This window comes from Ranitomeya variabilis, chromosome 2, assembly GCF_051348905.1.
Source record: "Ranitomeya variabilis isolate aRanVar5 chromosome 2, aRanVar5.hap1, whole genome shotgun sequence".
In the NCBI taxonomy this organism is placed as follows: Eukaryota; Metazoa; Chordata; class Amphibia; order Anura; family Dendrobatidae; genus Ranitomeya; species Ranitomeya variabilis.
The window spans coordinates 34,048,693-34,064,481 of NC_135233.1; the positions used below are offsets into that span (position 1 = coordinate 34,048,693).

Sequence of the window (15,789 nt, forward strand, 5' to 3'; positions counted from 1 at the left end):
GTGGAGTTGCTGAACCGTCGATCGTTGGCAGGAGCGGTCGGTGATTTCTCGCCTGCGCCAGGTACAACAGGCAGGTAGTTACCTCTATTAGCAACTATCTTTGTCAGTTTTTAGGCCCATAGTAAAAAAAAATATGGTACTGGACAACCCCTTTAAAGACTTGGTTCAAAAACTGGTGTTGAGCCCCATTTTTCCATGTCGGAGAAGAACATCACTTAACTGAGCGTTTTTATTCCTTTGTTTCAGGAATCAATGGAGTTTCTCCACCAAGACCCCAACCGATTGAAACCTCTGACATTTGACAAGTTTTCTGAAACTGCAGTTACACCTTTCAGTGCAAATAAAGTTAAAGAATTTGGAGTTCCGTGTAAGAAAAAAACTTGGATCTCCTAACTATATAAATAATTGCTCATTTTGCACCTATGTACATTTAAAGTGGGGCACCAAAGACTCTGAAAAATATCATTTTCCTGGCGCTGAAGTCTCCAGCCATCTGTGGACTTGGGTTTGTTCTTTTCTTATTTCATTTGATTTTTTTTTTTAAATAAAACCAGATTAATCTGATAAAGGCTTTTTGCTCTTTTTAATCGGACTGATGGGATATTGTAGTTCAGAGGTAAAAAGTGACACCAAGTGAATTATTGTAAAGCAATGAACTTACTCTCAGGCTCTGGCAATCAAATAGACAGCACTCAGGGCTAAAAATTACTGCTCCCTTTTTATTCATCAACAGTTTTGTGTACGAAACCCCTTTACATTCACCAACCTGAAAAAAAAAAAGCACTCACATTTATTTGGCAAAATTAAATCTGAGTCCACACGGACCCGTTCCTTACTTACCAGTATTAGATTAAATTAATTTCCTGTTGCGGCGCAGAAAGACAAACTTTTCAAAATGTTACATTCATAAAACTGTGACAAGAGCAAAAGGACAACAGACTTTCTTTTGAAGATTTAATGCCATTCTCGGGTTACTATTTTTCTCGGGATTTTTTAAAATGCCACATACATCCCTCATCTTTTATAGCGGGAGAACGGGCCGTATTTTCCATAAAGTTAGGGGTTTTTTTATACTGCAAATTAAATTGAGCAGAATGACCTATCTGTAATAGAGATAAGACTCACGGAATTAGAAGTCATCATTTCGAAAGGGAATTATATGCATGAAATATGTTATCAAAAGGGTTGTCCCTACAGCAGCAAAGGATGAGCAAAAAATAATAAAATGATGTAAACTCAACTGTTCTGACTGCCAACACCACCGGCCACTCTGGTGTTCTACATAGGGACAGAATTTGATGACATCTAGTTCTTTGGTCACCTACTTGCTGAGGCCAATGGTTGGCTTCCGAAGTCAAGCAGCTGGAAGAGTGTGCCAACGAAGACTCATCCAATGACACTAGAGTTGAGCAAAAAGATTTGCAGGACCCTGGTCCAGGGGTACATCAATAAAATGTGGCTGCCAGAATAGTGCCCTTCAAACCTGTGACCTCCTAATCAGGTAGTAGAAGGTTAGAATAACTTTGATCCAGCAGCCACAGATTACCCATGTGCCCCCCGAACAGGGTCCTGTAAATCATTTTGATTAACTCTAGATGACACGCACTTTTCCATACTTTTGTCATCTAGAGTTAAGCAAAAAGATTTGCAGGACATTGATCCAAAGGGAAAATCGGTAATCTGTGTCTGCCAGACCAAAGCTCTGCTAACCTTCTACTACCTGAGTAGGAGGTCACTGGTTTGGTGGTCACTGGTCACAAACTACTGACATGTCCCTGGACCGGGCACCTGAAAATCATTTTGCTCAACTCAAATATCAAAGGATGCATCTCTAACGGCACACTCTTTCAGTCGCCTGACTTTTGAAGCCAATTTCCTTCTTTAGTCACCACTCCAGTCAATCATGGACCTCAGCGTTCACTGAAGAAGGAGACATCATTACTTCCTGTCCTGCCAGAGACTACCAGCGAAACCTGCTCTTGAACCACGGGAGTTGGGTCAGTGTTTATACTGCTGTAATTTTTTTTTTTTTAAAGTAAGACACCACCTTTAAAGTTAGACCAATATAAAAAAGGGGGTTCTTCTATTAAATATGTTTCATAACAATTATGTGGGCAGATATTCATCATGTTGGCAGACATCTAATGCTACATTTTTCCTGCAGCAACATCTTAGGGACTCCCATTAATTGCCAAAACTGGAGACCCCGGTACATCTTGACCCACAAGTATGTCCTTTGTTGGAAGGGGCTCTACATAGTGGCGTCACTGCCATAACATATAAGTCAAGGGAAGGAATTGAACAAACAAGTGATTGTGATAAGTGATGTAAATTAGTAGTTGCCAACCTTTCCGATTTTGACAGGACATTCGTGGGAACCAAAAACGAAAAGTAACCACATCCCATGTGGACATTTGAGGGTGGTACTGGACAAAGCCTAAGTGTCTTAATTCTTCCTCTTGGATAGTTGGCAAGTATGTAATAACAAATATTCAAATATTTGGCCCCAATAAAATAAAAAAAGTGCACTCTTGTCCCATGCCAGCGCTGCTACTGTGGTGTCAGCACTCGAGGTCCCGGGGCTCTCGTGCGGTTGCATGACACGTAGTGCCTGGTGTCCAATCAATGATGGCGTCACTGTCCTCACCTTCATACGAATTGAACATGAAGAGGAAGTCTGGGCTGCAGCTGATCTCTGACTTTCTCTTCATGTTCAATTTATAAGGAGGAGGAGACAGTGATGACAGCACTGATTGGGCACATTGCACCACGTGTCATGCAACCGCACAAGAGCCCCGGGATCGTGAGTGCCGACACCGCTGGAACGGCATCGGCACAGGAGGCGAGTATAGGGTTTTTTATTTTATCAGGACCAAACATTTAGATCAAGAAAGGTTTGTCGTAGTAGTGGACAACCCCTTCAAACACTGTGAGAAAGGATCTACTTACTCCTCCCTTTTTGAAGGAAGAGCAAAAAAAGGTCTCAAGGTTCTTTATTAAATAAACATGACCGACCACATTTGTAATTCACTCCCTTCACCGCTCTTACACAAATGTAATTCTCCTTACAAGAACTAAATAAGAGGCTAGGAAGTTTTTTTGGGGGAGAGAATTAGGTTTTAAAGGAGTAGTAGAGGATTTAGTTTCTTCTAGAGACAGCGCCACGTTTGTCCACAGGTTGTGTGTGTCATTGCAGTTTGGACCCACTTCAATGGAGCTGATCTGCAATACCAAACACAACCTAGGGACATGTGTGGCACTACTTTTGCAACTTAGCTATGTTTCTGTAATCCTACATAACTTTGTTCATTTCCTTTGGACACTAGTTTTACAATGAATAATATTTGGAATCGAGAGTCCTCCGTGGTTGATACCTTTTAATGACTAACTGAAATTATTCTATCTACTGGCTTACACGGTACAAAGATATACTGTTTATCTTTCCTGTAGTTTTACAATGTACATTCTCTAAAAAGTCTAAAGTTTGAGTTTTCACATTAATAAAAAAGTTAAGAAATAATTACCGACCAATATTTTTGATATATAGATTTATACAAACAGTGGACGATCACAACAGTTTTATTGGTAAGGAGTGACAAGTTATGTGGACACAAGATCCATGAGAAAATCCCACAAAGTCAAAAATACCATGTACACATCATTAATAAAACGAGAAGGAGTGTGGAATAACTATGTTGACTAAATAGTTAAATCATGTAGGAAATACTGCTCACACACATCATACGTGACATGTAAAACACTTGTCAGATCACAAGAATCAAAATTAAAGATACTAAACTTAAAACTGAATGCTGAAAGAGTGGACTTTTCACATGGCGGTCTACTAGTGAGGAAGAGCTGCTGCTGCAGTCAGTTGCTTTACGGCCAGATACAAGTCTTCTCTAAACATGTAATACACTTATAGAGTAATTCTTCACATTGTTCTTAAATGATAGAGAACTTTCAGCATTAGTCGTGTGTGGGAGGCTATGAAGCATATTGGGTAGCTTCTTATGGAGCCATAATACAAGGTTAATATACACTCGAAAGAGAAGAAATACTTAAAATGCAGAAGAATTTTTCACTCAGATTCGAGAGGAATAGAACAGAAAATACTGATAGGTACAGTAGGTCCTCATCAACGTCTACTGGTGACATATGAGCCATAATACTCTAAGGAGTATGAGCCTTTAAAGCGAACATGTCACCAGGTTTGACCGATATGAGATATGACCACCACCTTTCAGGGCTGATATACAGCATTCTATAATGCTGTATGTAAGCCCCAACCCAACCTGCAAGACAACAAAAAGAGTTTTTACTATACTCACCTGTGGGGTGGTCCGGTCCCAAGGGTGTCACTGGTCTTTGTCCGGTGCCTCCCTTCTTCTTGCGATTCCGCCCTCCTTCTAATTTCGTGTGGATGACGCGTCCCTACATCATCCACACAATCTCCCTGGCATTGCCCCGGCGCATGCGCACTGCAGTACTTTACTCTGTCCTAGTCAAGGCAGAGAAGTACCCCTGCACAGGAGTGTGATGCCAGGAAGACTAGGTGGATGACGTAGGGATGTGTCATTCACAGGAGAACAGCGCTGCAAGAAGAAGGGAGGAGTCGGATCAAGACCAGCGACACCCCTTGGATTGGACCGCCCCGCAGGGGAATATAATAAAAGGTATTTTTCTCATCATTATATGTACATGAGGCCTGAATGGTGGTGGCCGTATCTCATATCTGTCAAACTCTCTGACAGGTTCCCTTTAAAGGCATATTTTTGCATCAGAACGTTATCCTTTGTATAACGGAAACATATAACATTTCCAATACATCTTTATGAATTCCTTAACAAGTTTTCAAGATGTCATTTAATAGGAACTTTGATTGTTCAGTCCCAGGTGACACAAGTCTGTCCTGTTCACGCGTCGAACACTCAGGTGCACTGCTTGTTAGAAGACATTGTCCTGGCAACTTTTCTTGCAGGCGAGATTCCCAAACTTACTTTTCTTGTGGTATCATTAACATTTTTCACAACAATTTTTTTTTCCTGTTTGTTTTTGGCCTTTAATGTTTTTGTGGACAGTTTTTTTGTTTTCTAAATGGGGTATGTTCCAGGTATGACGTATTCGACAAGACCTCAAATATTATACAGAATTTCTTACTGTAGTTTACAAATTGTTAATCAGTAGGTCATTTGGAAATGTTAAAAAAAAAAATGAGATTCTGATTTGGCTTTTATCCTAAGTCATGTGACAAGGCTTGTTAAAGGGTCGACATTGACTTTTAGGATTGCTACTTCCGAGAGGTGGCACTAGAGTTCTAATCCTCTTCATCTCTGAAAAGACTATTTGCATAAAAAAAATTCATAATTCTAAAATTGGTCACAACAAACAAAAAGAAAAATTAAGTTAGCGGATTCTAATAAATTACACTAGAGAAAGATATAAATTTGTGGTGCAGAATTAACCTCAGCTTGGTTGGTCTGTACTTTATATATAGTTTCCATAGAGTTTCCCATATAACACTTCCCAATCAAGAAAGTTAGTAATACAGCCACATTCTGTGCCTTTAAACCGGTTTGGGCACCAAGTGTGAGATTTGAGGTGCTATTTCTGGCTACGATGGGCATAGAGGCCAGTGGTAGCCCCTAAGGTTGGCTCTGGCCTACTGTTACATTAGACAATGAAAGTAAGAAAAAACAGCAGTCCGTACAAAAACGCATGTAAATTAGTTTTTGTATGTTTTTTTTTTTGTATTTTGTGTATTACAGTTGTGGAAAAGAAAATATTGATGATTTTTTTAGATTTTTTATTCTTCCAGTATGATTTCATTGTAAGTTACACCGCTTGTCCAGTTGTGGTGTAAGTGCGCCCATATTTGTCAAAAAGCGGAATCGGTGTAAAGATAGTCTGAAAGTCCTGTGGGAAAAGAAAAAAAATTACATTTAGAATTATTTTTCTAATTTCCTGCATGTTGTTTTTAACGATTTATTCACTGGTTTCACTTTAAAGAGAACCTGTCACTTGCCAACAATATTTTATTTTTTTATACAGTGTAAATGTCGCTGTTCTCCTGAATCCGGCATTGTTTTTCTTTATTTCCTTTGACTCTCCATTCCGGAGATATTGTACTTTCTTTCCTGTGTATAAATCTACCCTTGCTAGCCAAGGGGGTGTAGTCCTCAACTCTTCTGTGAGCATCTTCTTAATCACCACACCCACTTGACTAACTAAACTAGGATTACATACAAGGAAAAGAAGGCCGTATCTCAGGAACGGAGAGGCGCAGGAACAAAAGAAACACATCGCCGGAATCAGGAGAACACCGGCGTTTAGATCAGATTTTAAAAATTATGTATTTATGGCAAGTGACAGGTTCTCTTTAAATAGGTTTTCTATCCCTGATTTACAAAAAAAAAACTTACCAGAATAATGAAAAAATAAATAAGTAATACCATACTGATCCCCAACAACTCTGACACCAATGCTAGCCAACATGTTGGCCAGTGACAGGCCGCAGTGGGCACATGGAAGTGCGGAGACCAGGCAGTAGCCGAGCAGACATGGAACTGGAATGGTGAGGGAGTGGTAAGCTTAGCATTATTTATTTTATTATTTTACAGCTTTTTTGGGGGGGTGGGGGGTTTAGCAATAATTTCAATTCTGGACAACCTTTTTAAAGCCCAGTGTTCTTAGAAGATCACTCTTTTATATGGCTAAACTGGAGAACAATAAACTTTCATGGAAAATGCCTCCAACTTAAAAAAAAACAAACAATACATTGGACATCTCCTATTCTCCTAATTTAATGAATCAATACCCTAATTTTAATATTATATTAAGGCCACGTTGGAGTTAAAACCTAACCAAACCTACTGGTAATGAATGATAATTATTATGATTACCATAAGGAAGGTCTTAAACTGTCCAGTTTCTCTGGCAACAGGAGCAATTGACATCAATTTCCTGATTGTTTCCAGTAATTTCAACTAATTAATGCCCAGAAACATAAAGTGATATTTCTTATTCTCATAAATTGCAGCAGATTATGTAATATGACTCCTATCTCACCTTGTAAAATGAAACGGCTTTAATACTCAATGCGATCCATGAAAATGACATGTTGGTGCAGTATTATGTTTTTATAGGCCGACTGTAGAATTAACGAGCAGGGGAAAAAAAAAAAAAGAATCAAAATAATAAGACGTAATCTTAGCTTACTTTGTATTGCCAAGTAGTCGATCCGGATGGTACGGTGCGGCGAGTGCAATGGTTCAGGTGATCCCCCCACCTACGTTAGGCTAGGTTCACACATGCAGGTTTTTATGCTGTTTTTGATGCAGTTTTGTAAACCAGTACACAAAAAAATATAATATGTAGATATATATATACAGCAGCCTGTACTTTGTCAATTAACATTCAGTTTTAACCTCCTACTACTAAAAGCCGTTTTTCATTTTTTTCACTTTAATTTTTCCATGAGCCATAACTTTTTTTTTTCAGTTGATTTTTGCAAGATAAGTGTTAGTCTTTAATGCCACAAGTTAATTTACTATGTAATGTACCGAAAGCTTGGCAAAAAAAAATTTGAGTGAAATGGTAAAAAAAAAAAAAAAAATTACACCATTGTAGCCTAGTTTTTATTTTCATGGTGTTCATTGCAAGGTAGGGACAACTTTACTAAATTTACAAAGTTGCTTTTTTGTTTTACAGTTTTTAAAAAAATAAAAAAATTAAACTTAAACATTTTTAGTTGACATATTCTGCAACTCATGACTTTTTTATATATATTTTCTATATTTGGCAATATTTTGTGTCAAAAATGAATGGTAACTCTGCTGTTTTTATTTTATATTTTTGTTACATTCACAGTGCGGAACAGATAATATTATACACTGGATGGATTGTTTTTCTTTTTAGACAAAAAAGTTAAAACAAGTTCAGATAGAAAGTGGAGACTAGTGTAAAGATCTCTTTGGCTCTAAAAACATTAGCACTAACTTTTCCATTATAACTATGAAAGTCTTCAAAAAAAACTTTGACTAATTTTTGTGGTCAGCGTTTCATCAGGATTTTAAAGTCAAAACCAGGAGTGGCTCCAAAACACAGAACAGGTCCATTTCTTTTAACTATAGTTTTTTTTCTCTCATAGGTTCCACTCCTGAACATGGCGTAAAGGTGAACATAAATCCTTATTTGCACTTTTATTTTATGAATTAGTCTAGATTTAGAGTTTTTTTATACTGTGTTTGAAAAGTTTGTATACTGTTTTTATTTGTTTCGTTTAGTGGTGTTTTATGAAATTTTCGAAGACTGGCGTATCTTACACCAGTCTCAGTATTGAGCACGGTTTGATGTATTTAGAACAGTCAGAAAATAAAAATCTAAAATCTACCCCTACTACATAAACCTCCAGCTTTTCAGCCCAAAAACTTTACTAAATACTTTGTATGAAACCAGCCCCTAACACTCATGTGTTCGGTTGAAAAAACAAAACCACCGCATGTATGAATCGCGCCTAAGGATATGTTCAAAATTGGTGTCTGGTGGAAATTGGTCTTTTAATTTATGTAAAATTCACAAGAAAATATATTTATGTAATTTTCACAAAAATTAGACAAAAATGCTGTAAAATGTTGCAATAGCTGTGTACTCATACAATCGAATTATACGCAAATGTGAATTTATGGACTCGTCACTGCACTGAATGAAAAATATATTTATTAGTATTTTAAATACGAGATCTTCCTGGGTATAAAGAAATGATATGACAAAAATGAACCAAAAAAAAAGAACAAAAATAAAACTTGCACTGTACCACAATATTTTTACAAATGTTATAAAATCATAAAACCGAATTAATGCTAATTTTACATATATAAAGGTCTAGAATTCTCATGGAATATTGGATGTTCAAAAACAAAAAATATTATTTCGATATTTTTCATTTTACTTTTATTTGAAATTGCAACTAGAATTTAACTTTTTCTTGTGAAACTAAATTAGACAAATTTCCTTAGTGACTTTTTGATCAGAAAAAAAGGAAGAAACTAGAAAAAGAGGAAACTGACATTTCCTGTATATAAAACGTAATTTCAGGACCCCCTGAAGAATAAGAACTGATGACTTCTAAGGAGCATTTAAACTTTTCAAAATTTGTGAAGATTCCCAAGTCTCACATGTACAGAAAGAAGCAATCACCTAAAAGGGAAATTGGAGAATTGTGAACGCTAACAGAAATGTTAATTTATACCCCTCAAATAAACGTTTCTTATTTAATACCATAGTAAAGCAACAAAACCGATTCTATTAACCTAATATCTAAACAACAAAAAAGGAATAAAAAAAAATGGAATATCAGTAGTGCTACGCACAAGATATACAAAGGCTACAAGTCTAACGAGGAACTTTTCATTTTTTTTCTTCCAGCTAATGTCTTAAGGGATATATAAAGTTAGAAAACTATATGTGAACTCTCTCTTTCCCCGATGCCCTTGGATCAGTAATGATAAATGCAAGTGGTGGAACAGCAGTGTTGACCTCATCCTCTCAGCGTTGGAGAGAATCTTAATATTTTTACTTATGCTAGGATTTCATTGTACGACTTGCCCCCGTTTCCATGGCAACTGAGGGCCTTACGGTATACTCTAACTGGAGTCCTCACATTACGGCCACCCTGGAGGATGATTTTGTCTACAATTTATAGCACAAAACAGCTGGTAATTATGTGTCAGAGCATATGTTGATGAGAAGGCCAAATACACATTTAAAGATTTAGCATCAAAGTTGGTGGCATTTCCTGAAAGCTTATGTGCTGAGGAAAGTATGGTCTTGGTAATAAAAAAAAAAAGTAATTTTCAACAAAAAGTAGAAAAAAAAGTTAACTTAAGCAGAAATTTACTTTGATATGAAAGTTACGCATTTTGAAAGATGGGATTCTAAGTTGGTCATGCGCTACTGATTCCGAAGAGATGCCTTCTCTTTCTATTGTTTCATTTAGCGACTTTCAAAGTTCTTCTTACATCTTACTTGCGCCTTCAACTGAAGGTATATGTTGTGAAGATTTTCTGGACATTTCTCAGAATACCACTGTTTAGGCATAAATTGGCATCATCGCCAGGAGGCATGCTCAGAGACATCTAATGCCTCATCATGTCTGGAAGTCCCGACCTAGTGAGAAGACATGCGGGTTTTCAGCATGCGGCGGAGTTAAGAAGAGGACCGTACGGCGGACAATGAGCAATGGAGGTGAACAGTGAGGAGAGAATTCATTGGGTTTTTTTTTGCTCTACATCCTATGTTTGTTATGCACTGGGGTCTCTCCAGACCCTAAAGTAAAATAACAGACATTAAATTCACAGAGAGTAAAATTGATGCCAATTGAATTTCCCAGTAAAATCTGTGCGACTTGTCAAATTCAAACCTCAGATCTGCAGCAGAGTTGTTTTTATATATTATTTATCAAATATGTTAAAGGACTATTACAATTTGAAGAGGAAAAAAACATTCTCAGATATCAATTTACACAATTTTCCAATATGCGTCAATATTTTTTCAACAGTAATGCTTTCTATTTTATTGTGTTAAAGTGAACCTGTCAACCAGTTTGGCTGATATGAGATACAGCCATCACCTTTCAGGGCTGATATATAACATTCTATAAAGCTGTATATTTGCCCCCAGCCCGACTTGTAAGAGAAGAAAAATACCTTTTATTATACTCACCTGTGGGATAGTCCGGTCCGAGGGGTGTCGCTCTTCTTAGTCCGGCGCCTCCCATCTGCTTGCGATGCTGCCCTCCTGCTTGCTTCATGTGGCTGAGGAGTCGTTGCATCATCCACACAGTCCCATCGGTACCGCGCTCCTGTGCAAGCATACTTATCTGTCCTGAGGGCAAAGCAAAGTACTGCAGTGCGCAGGTGTCGGAAAAGGTCAAAGAGCCTCAGCACCTGCGCACTGCAGTACTTTGCTCTGCCCTCAAAAGGGCAGATAAGTATGCTAGCGCAGAAGCGCGGTACCGATGGGACTGTGTGGATGATGCAGTGACTCCTCATCCACACGAAGCAAGCAGGAGGGCGGCGATCATAAGAAGATGGGAGGCGCCGGGCCAAGAAGAACGACACCCCTCAGACCGGACAGCCCCGGTAAATAATAAAAGTTATTTTTCATCTCTTACAGGTCGGGCTGGGGGCAGATATACAGCATTATAAAATGATGAACATAAAAAGATGTTGGCAACATTAGGTTATCACCAAGTTTGTGTCAGGTAGGTCCCGCGAATGCTTACACAGGAACAGGAAGAGCATCGAATTCAAATCCGTTAGGACCTGCTGGACCAATGAGCACATTTTAAAGTTTTGCTTGCCTGTCCTACCACATCTACCATATAGTCCAGATTTGGCAACATCAGACTTCCATCTCTTTGAGCTGATGAAAGATGGCCTATGTGGGCAACATTTTCCAGACAATGACGCTGTCATCGCAGGTGTAAAAAAAGAGGCTTGACTCTGTTGATTCAGATTTTTACAAAGGTCTTGGTTCAACGCTAGGAAAAATGCATAAAAAATGGTGGTAACTAGCGATGAGCGGATCGTTTTGCGCAACTCTGAACCACGGTGCAAGTCAGTGCTCTTTGGCCATGGACAGGAGCTTTGCGAATTTCCTGACATTCCAAGCTCGCCGGAGTGAGGTTTGATTTGCCGGCATGGTATGACCCATCTGTGCATTGTGCAGTACACAGGTTAAAAAAACGTCAGTACAGCAAAAACATAAAATGAGCTTGAGGTCTTGCAATGTCAGGAAATTCATGCAGCTCTTGTCCACGGCCAAAGAGAACTGCCCTGGACCATGGAGTGGGGTTTTCTGAAGCTCATCTCTAGCGGTGTCTATGTGGAAAAATAATGCTATGTACCTAAAACCTTGCTCTATTCAACTGTGTTATTATGCGCTTTGTATCTGTTGCAGTTTCCATTTAAATGATCGGGAGGCATTACTTTGAGATTATCCCTCATATTTTATCAATTTCTCCCAGTTTTAAAATTACCCATTAGGAACCTTCATTATAAACACTGGATAAAAAACAAGTTGATTGCTCAGATACGTTACTCTAGCAAACATGCATCTATGTGTCCCATCTCATGACCAAAACAGATTTGCATCCTCAAGAAGTACTGTAGATAATTAAGGTTTTTGCTAAATGGCGACAAGCAAAGATATTGAAAAGTTGTATATAATTTTTCATTCTATGATGAATAACCTAAATTAGCTAAATTGACATATGCTTTAACATCACTGGTGATGAGGATTGCTGAGGCCCAAGGTGTATCCTAATGTCATGTCAACAATAAATTTACCTCTACCGAACCGGCTTGTCACAAAGTGGTGCTCAGAGTTACTTTGATGGCATTTTACTTGGATTTGTCCAACCGTTCTTAAAAAATGTGACCACTGACCTCGAGCTTGTACCTTATCGACTCTCTTACTCTGGGGCTGTAACGCTGTAAATGGAAATCTCGTTGACTCACTTGACAAGCCTGGCAAAAACTGCTGAGCTGTGCAGCCGAAGAGAGAAGCATCCTCGGCTTTAACTCTTTGTTACAAAACACATTAGATATATTAATGTCGCAGGGTGACAGTTATGCCTACTACAATCATTTTCTGACCTAACACAGATTTTATTCCAATCGCCAAGAGACCACTAAGCTACCCTAAAAGAGATTGATTGATCTACCCCTAGGTTTTGGTCGGGGGCAAACTTTTCTTACAACAGAAACCAATTAGTGGGCTTGGCACTTGTAGAGCAAAATGTAGGTCATCTGCGAGTAATAAAAACGTATTGACTTTTTTTTTTCTGACTGTAAGCAGCATGAAAGGGGTTTTGTGGCCTTGTCTTACATGAATAGAGCTCCATTAATTTCACTTATTTCAAGTAGCTGTGTCAGACACTAATGCTTCTTTTGCACTTTTCACACAAAGTACATTGACACCATTGCTGGCCCCGGTGAAACAAGTTTACAATATTTCAGCCATTGAAAGCACTCGGCGCCTATAATTCTTAATTCCCAGACATCCTTATGTATTGCCCATAAGGCTTTAGAATAATTGTAGTCCAGACGATTATCATTTCAATTTCTCATGTACAAAGTGGCAGAAGATGCAAAATACTGTATGACGGAGCTCTGTGTGTTATAGATAGGAAACAAAAAGAAATGATGATACATGTAAAATACTAATGAAATAAAGAGTTACGTAATGTTATAATAAAGAAACAAGACAAAAGATGATAAAGAAACAAAGCAGAAGAAGAACTGAAACCTTTGATATGTGGAGCTGGAGAAGGGTATTATCAATACCATGGATGGCAAGAAGATCAAACAAAACAAGCCAGACATGTCACTAGAAGCAAGGATCACCAAGCTACGACTTGCCTACTTTGGACACATCATAAGAAGAGAGCAATCACTAGAGAAGATCGGAAGAATCGAAGGAACAAGGTGAAGAGGAGGACCAGCAACCGATGGCTTGATACTATTGAGATAACAGCGGACAAGAACCTGGTGGACCTATCTACGCTTGCACAAGATCGATCTACCTACAGATGGTTCATCCATCAAGTCGCCATGGCTCGAGATCGAACCTAAGGCTGTTATAAAAATTTTTTACATATTATATGTGCTTGGATGATGCAAACTACTCAGTGAGAAAGTAACATGTTATGTGTTCTTACATTTTTTTTACATTTTCTAGCTTTTTTTTTTTGCTTACGCTGTTTCTTCTGTAATAAAAAAAATTAAATTATCTGTATTTTTATCTCATTATTTTACTTTTACATAACTTGTACTTGCTTTCCTCCCAACAAATATGCATCTTGAATGCTACAACAAAAAAAGTGGTAAAAAAAAGGGGAAGGAGGGGGATGCAGCCAAAATAACTCTGTCTCAGTGTTTGCATACTACTACATGCTATGAAAGAGGAGAGGGAGTAGCAGAAGGCTCAAAGTACTGCTCTTACGTCACACTCAAATGAAAGCAATAATCAGCAGAGAGAAAGTAAAGGAGGCAAAATACGGAGGTTATAAACATTTCTTGATACATTACACGTATAGATGTTGAACTTGGAATTTTGTTAAAGGGTGTGACGGCCAGGCCGTGAGTCAGCGCAGTCAAAAGTTCTGGGGTCAATACCAAAAGAGCACGTAGTAAACCAAGGGAAAAATACAAATTCACAAGTCAGGTCACATGCCAGGGTCAGAATACCAGAGAAATAGCGGAAAAGCAAAGAGGCAATAACAAACGGGTAGCCACAACACGGTCCAAGGGTCAGCAGCAGAATATAAAATGCAAAGGGGCGATGACAAACGGGTAGTCTGAACACGATCCAAAGGTCAGTAGAAGATCAGAACTTACAGCACAGGGTACAGGTGAACACACACCAGAGAGCACAGGCTTAGAACAAGCTTTTGACTGGCAGTGATCTGGGCCAGAGAGCTCATCTAAATAGCAGGGTAATTACCAAGAACAGGGAGCACCTGTGGAAATTTCAGCACCTCCCAGTCAGATAAATCAACCAAGCCATCAATCAAAGGACCGACAGCTCAGCACGCCCCAGCACAGGATAGGATGACAGAGCTGTCCATCACAGAGTCCCAGACACTCTGAGCAGAGGAATCGTGACAAAGGTGTTGCCAAAGATTATAGAAACATATATGCATTTTTTTTCCAGAAACAGCTCCCCACCTGTCAACAGGTTGTGTGTGATACTGCAGCTTAGCTCCATTGAACCTGAGCTGCATCTTAAGAGCTATGTCTCCCTACATATGGCAGTTGATGGAGCGCACCCGCCATTTTTATTCCGTTTGCTTCATCAAGAATATGACAGAAGAGTTCTCCATATGAATCCTTATGAAATTGGTGGCATAGGGTTGTATCGTAAAGGTCCATAAAACCATAGAAACCTTATATGATGGGTCAGTAAAACTTGGGGGTTGCAAAGAGTAAAACACGTCTGTGGGCATGAGGCCCAATCTTCCGATCTTTCCGTTACTCGTTGCTGTGGAGCAGTATCCTCATTACTTTATGACTGCTCATGACATTTGGGTGAAATTGCTCTTAAACTTCGTCATGAATGTGAATTGCAGCGATACAATAAAAATAACAATGAAATTAGAAGTGCAGGAAGGATTCTACAGCGGCAAACTGTATGGATTTATTAAGCATGGCGTAATTTACTATCATTGAGTGGCTAACCTGAATTTTCTGAACACAAAGCATGTAATTCTGCATGACCTTACAATTTACATTTACATTAATGACCTAGGAATTTATCCTGAGTATATATCCTGCTAATTAGCTGGCGGTAACGAACGCCATATCACGAGTGCTGCAAACTACTGAAAGTGCATTCTGTGAAATATGTCAGATGCAAAGTGCTTTACTAAACAAGCAGAGCCGGCTCATCTATTCCGCCACATTATGCTTCATGACTTGACTTGGAATTTTCTGTACACAAGATGTCTTAATTTTATGACTGTGTTTATGTATTTTAAGAAGTGTTTTCTTTTTTTTTTGTTCTGGAAAGATGCATTTAAGGTCACTTAAAAGAGCAGAACATGGAAGTGGAATCATCCACATAATATTTTGCAAACAGGTTCTGTATTTACAGGTAGGAATAGCAGTGAGGATCTCGGCAAGAGTGGACTCGTGACATCCAGGTATCACATTCGCCTGATGGGCTGCCCTGTAATACCACATTTCCTTTGCTGCGGCTTTCTCGTTTGTCATGGTTGTCGGGAGT

At 38.7% G+C, this 15,789-nt stretch overlaps 1 protein-coding gene across 1 annotated transcript in view; it reads right to left on the reverse strand.

The window, feature by feature from the left end:
- Window positions 1–3,544: 3,544 nt before the first annotated feature.
- The window catches only part of SPATA17 (spermatogenesis associated 17), a 273,405-nt gene continuing 261,160 nt past the window's right edge, over window positions 3,545–15,789 (reverse strand). Inside the window, exon 10 of the mRNA XM_077282262.1 lies at window positions 3,545–5,916. Within this exon, the coding sequence (XP_077138377.1) occupies window positions 5,836–5,916 (81 nt within the window). The 3' untranslated portion in view covers window positions 3,545–5,835. The remainder of the gene's footprint in view (window positions 5,917–15,789) is intronic.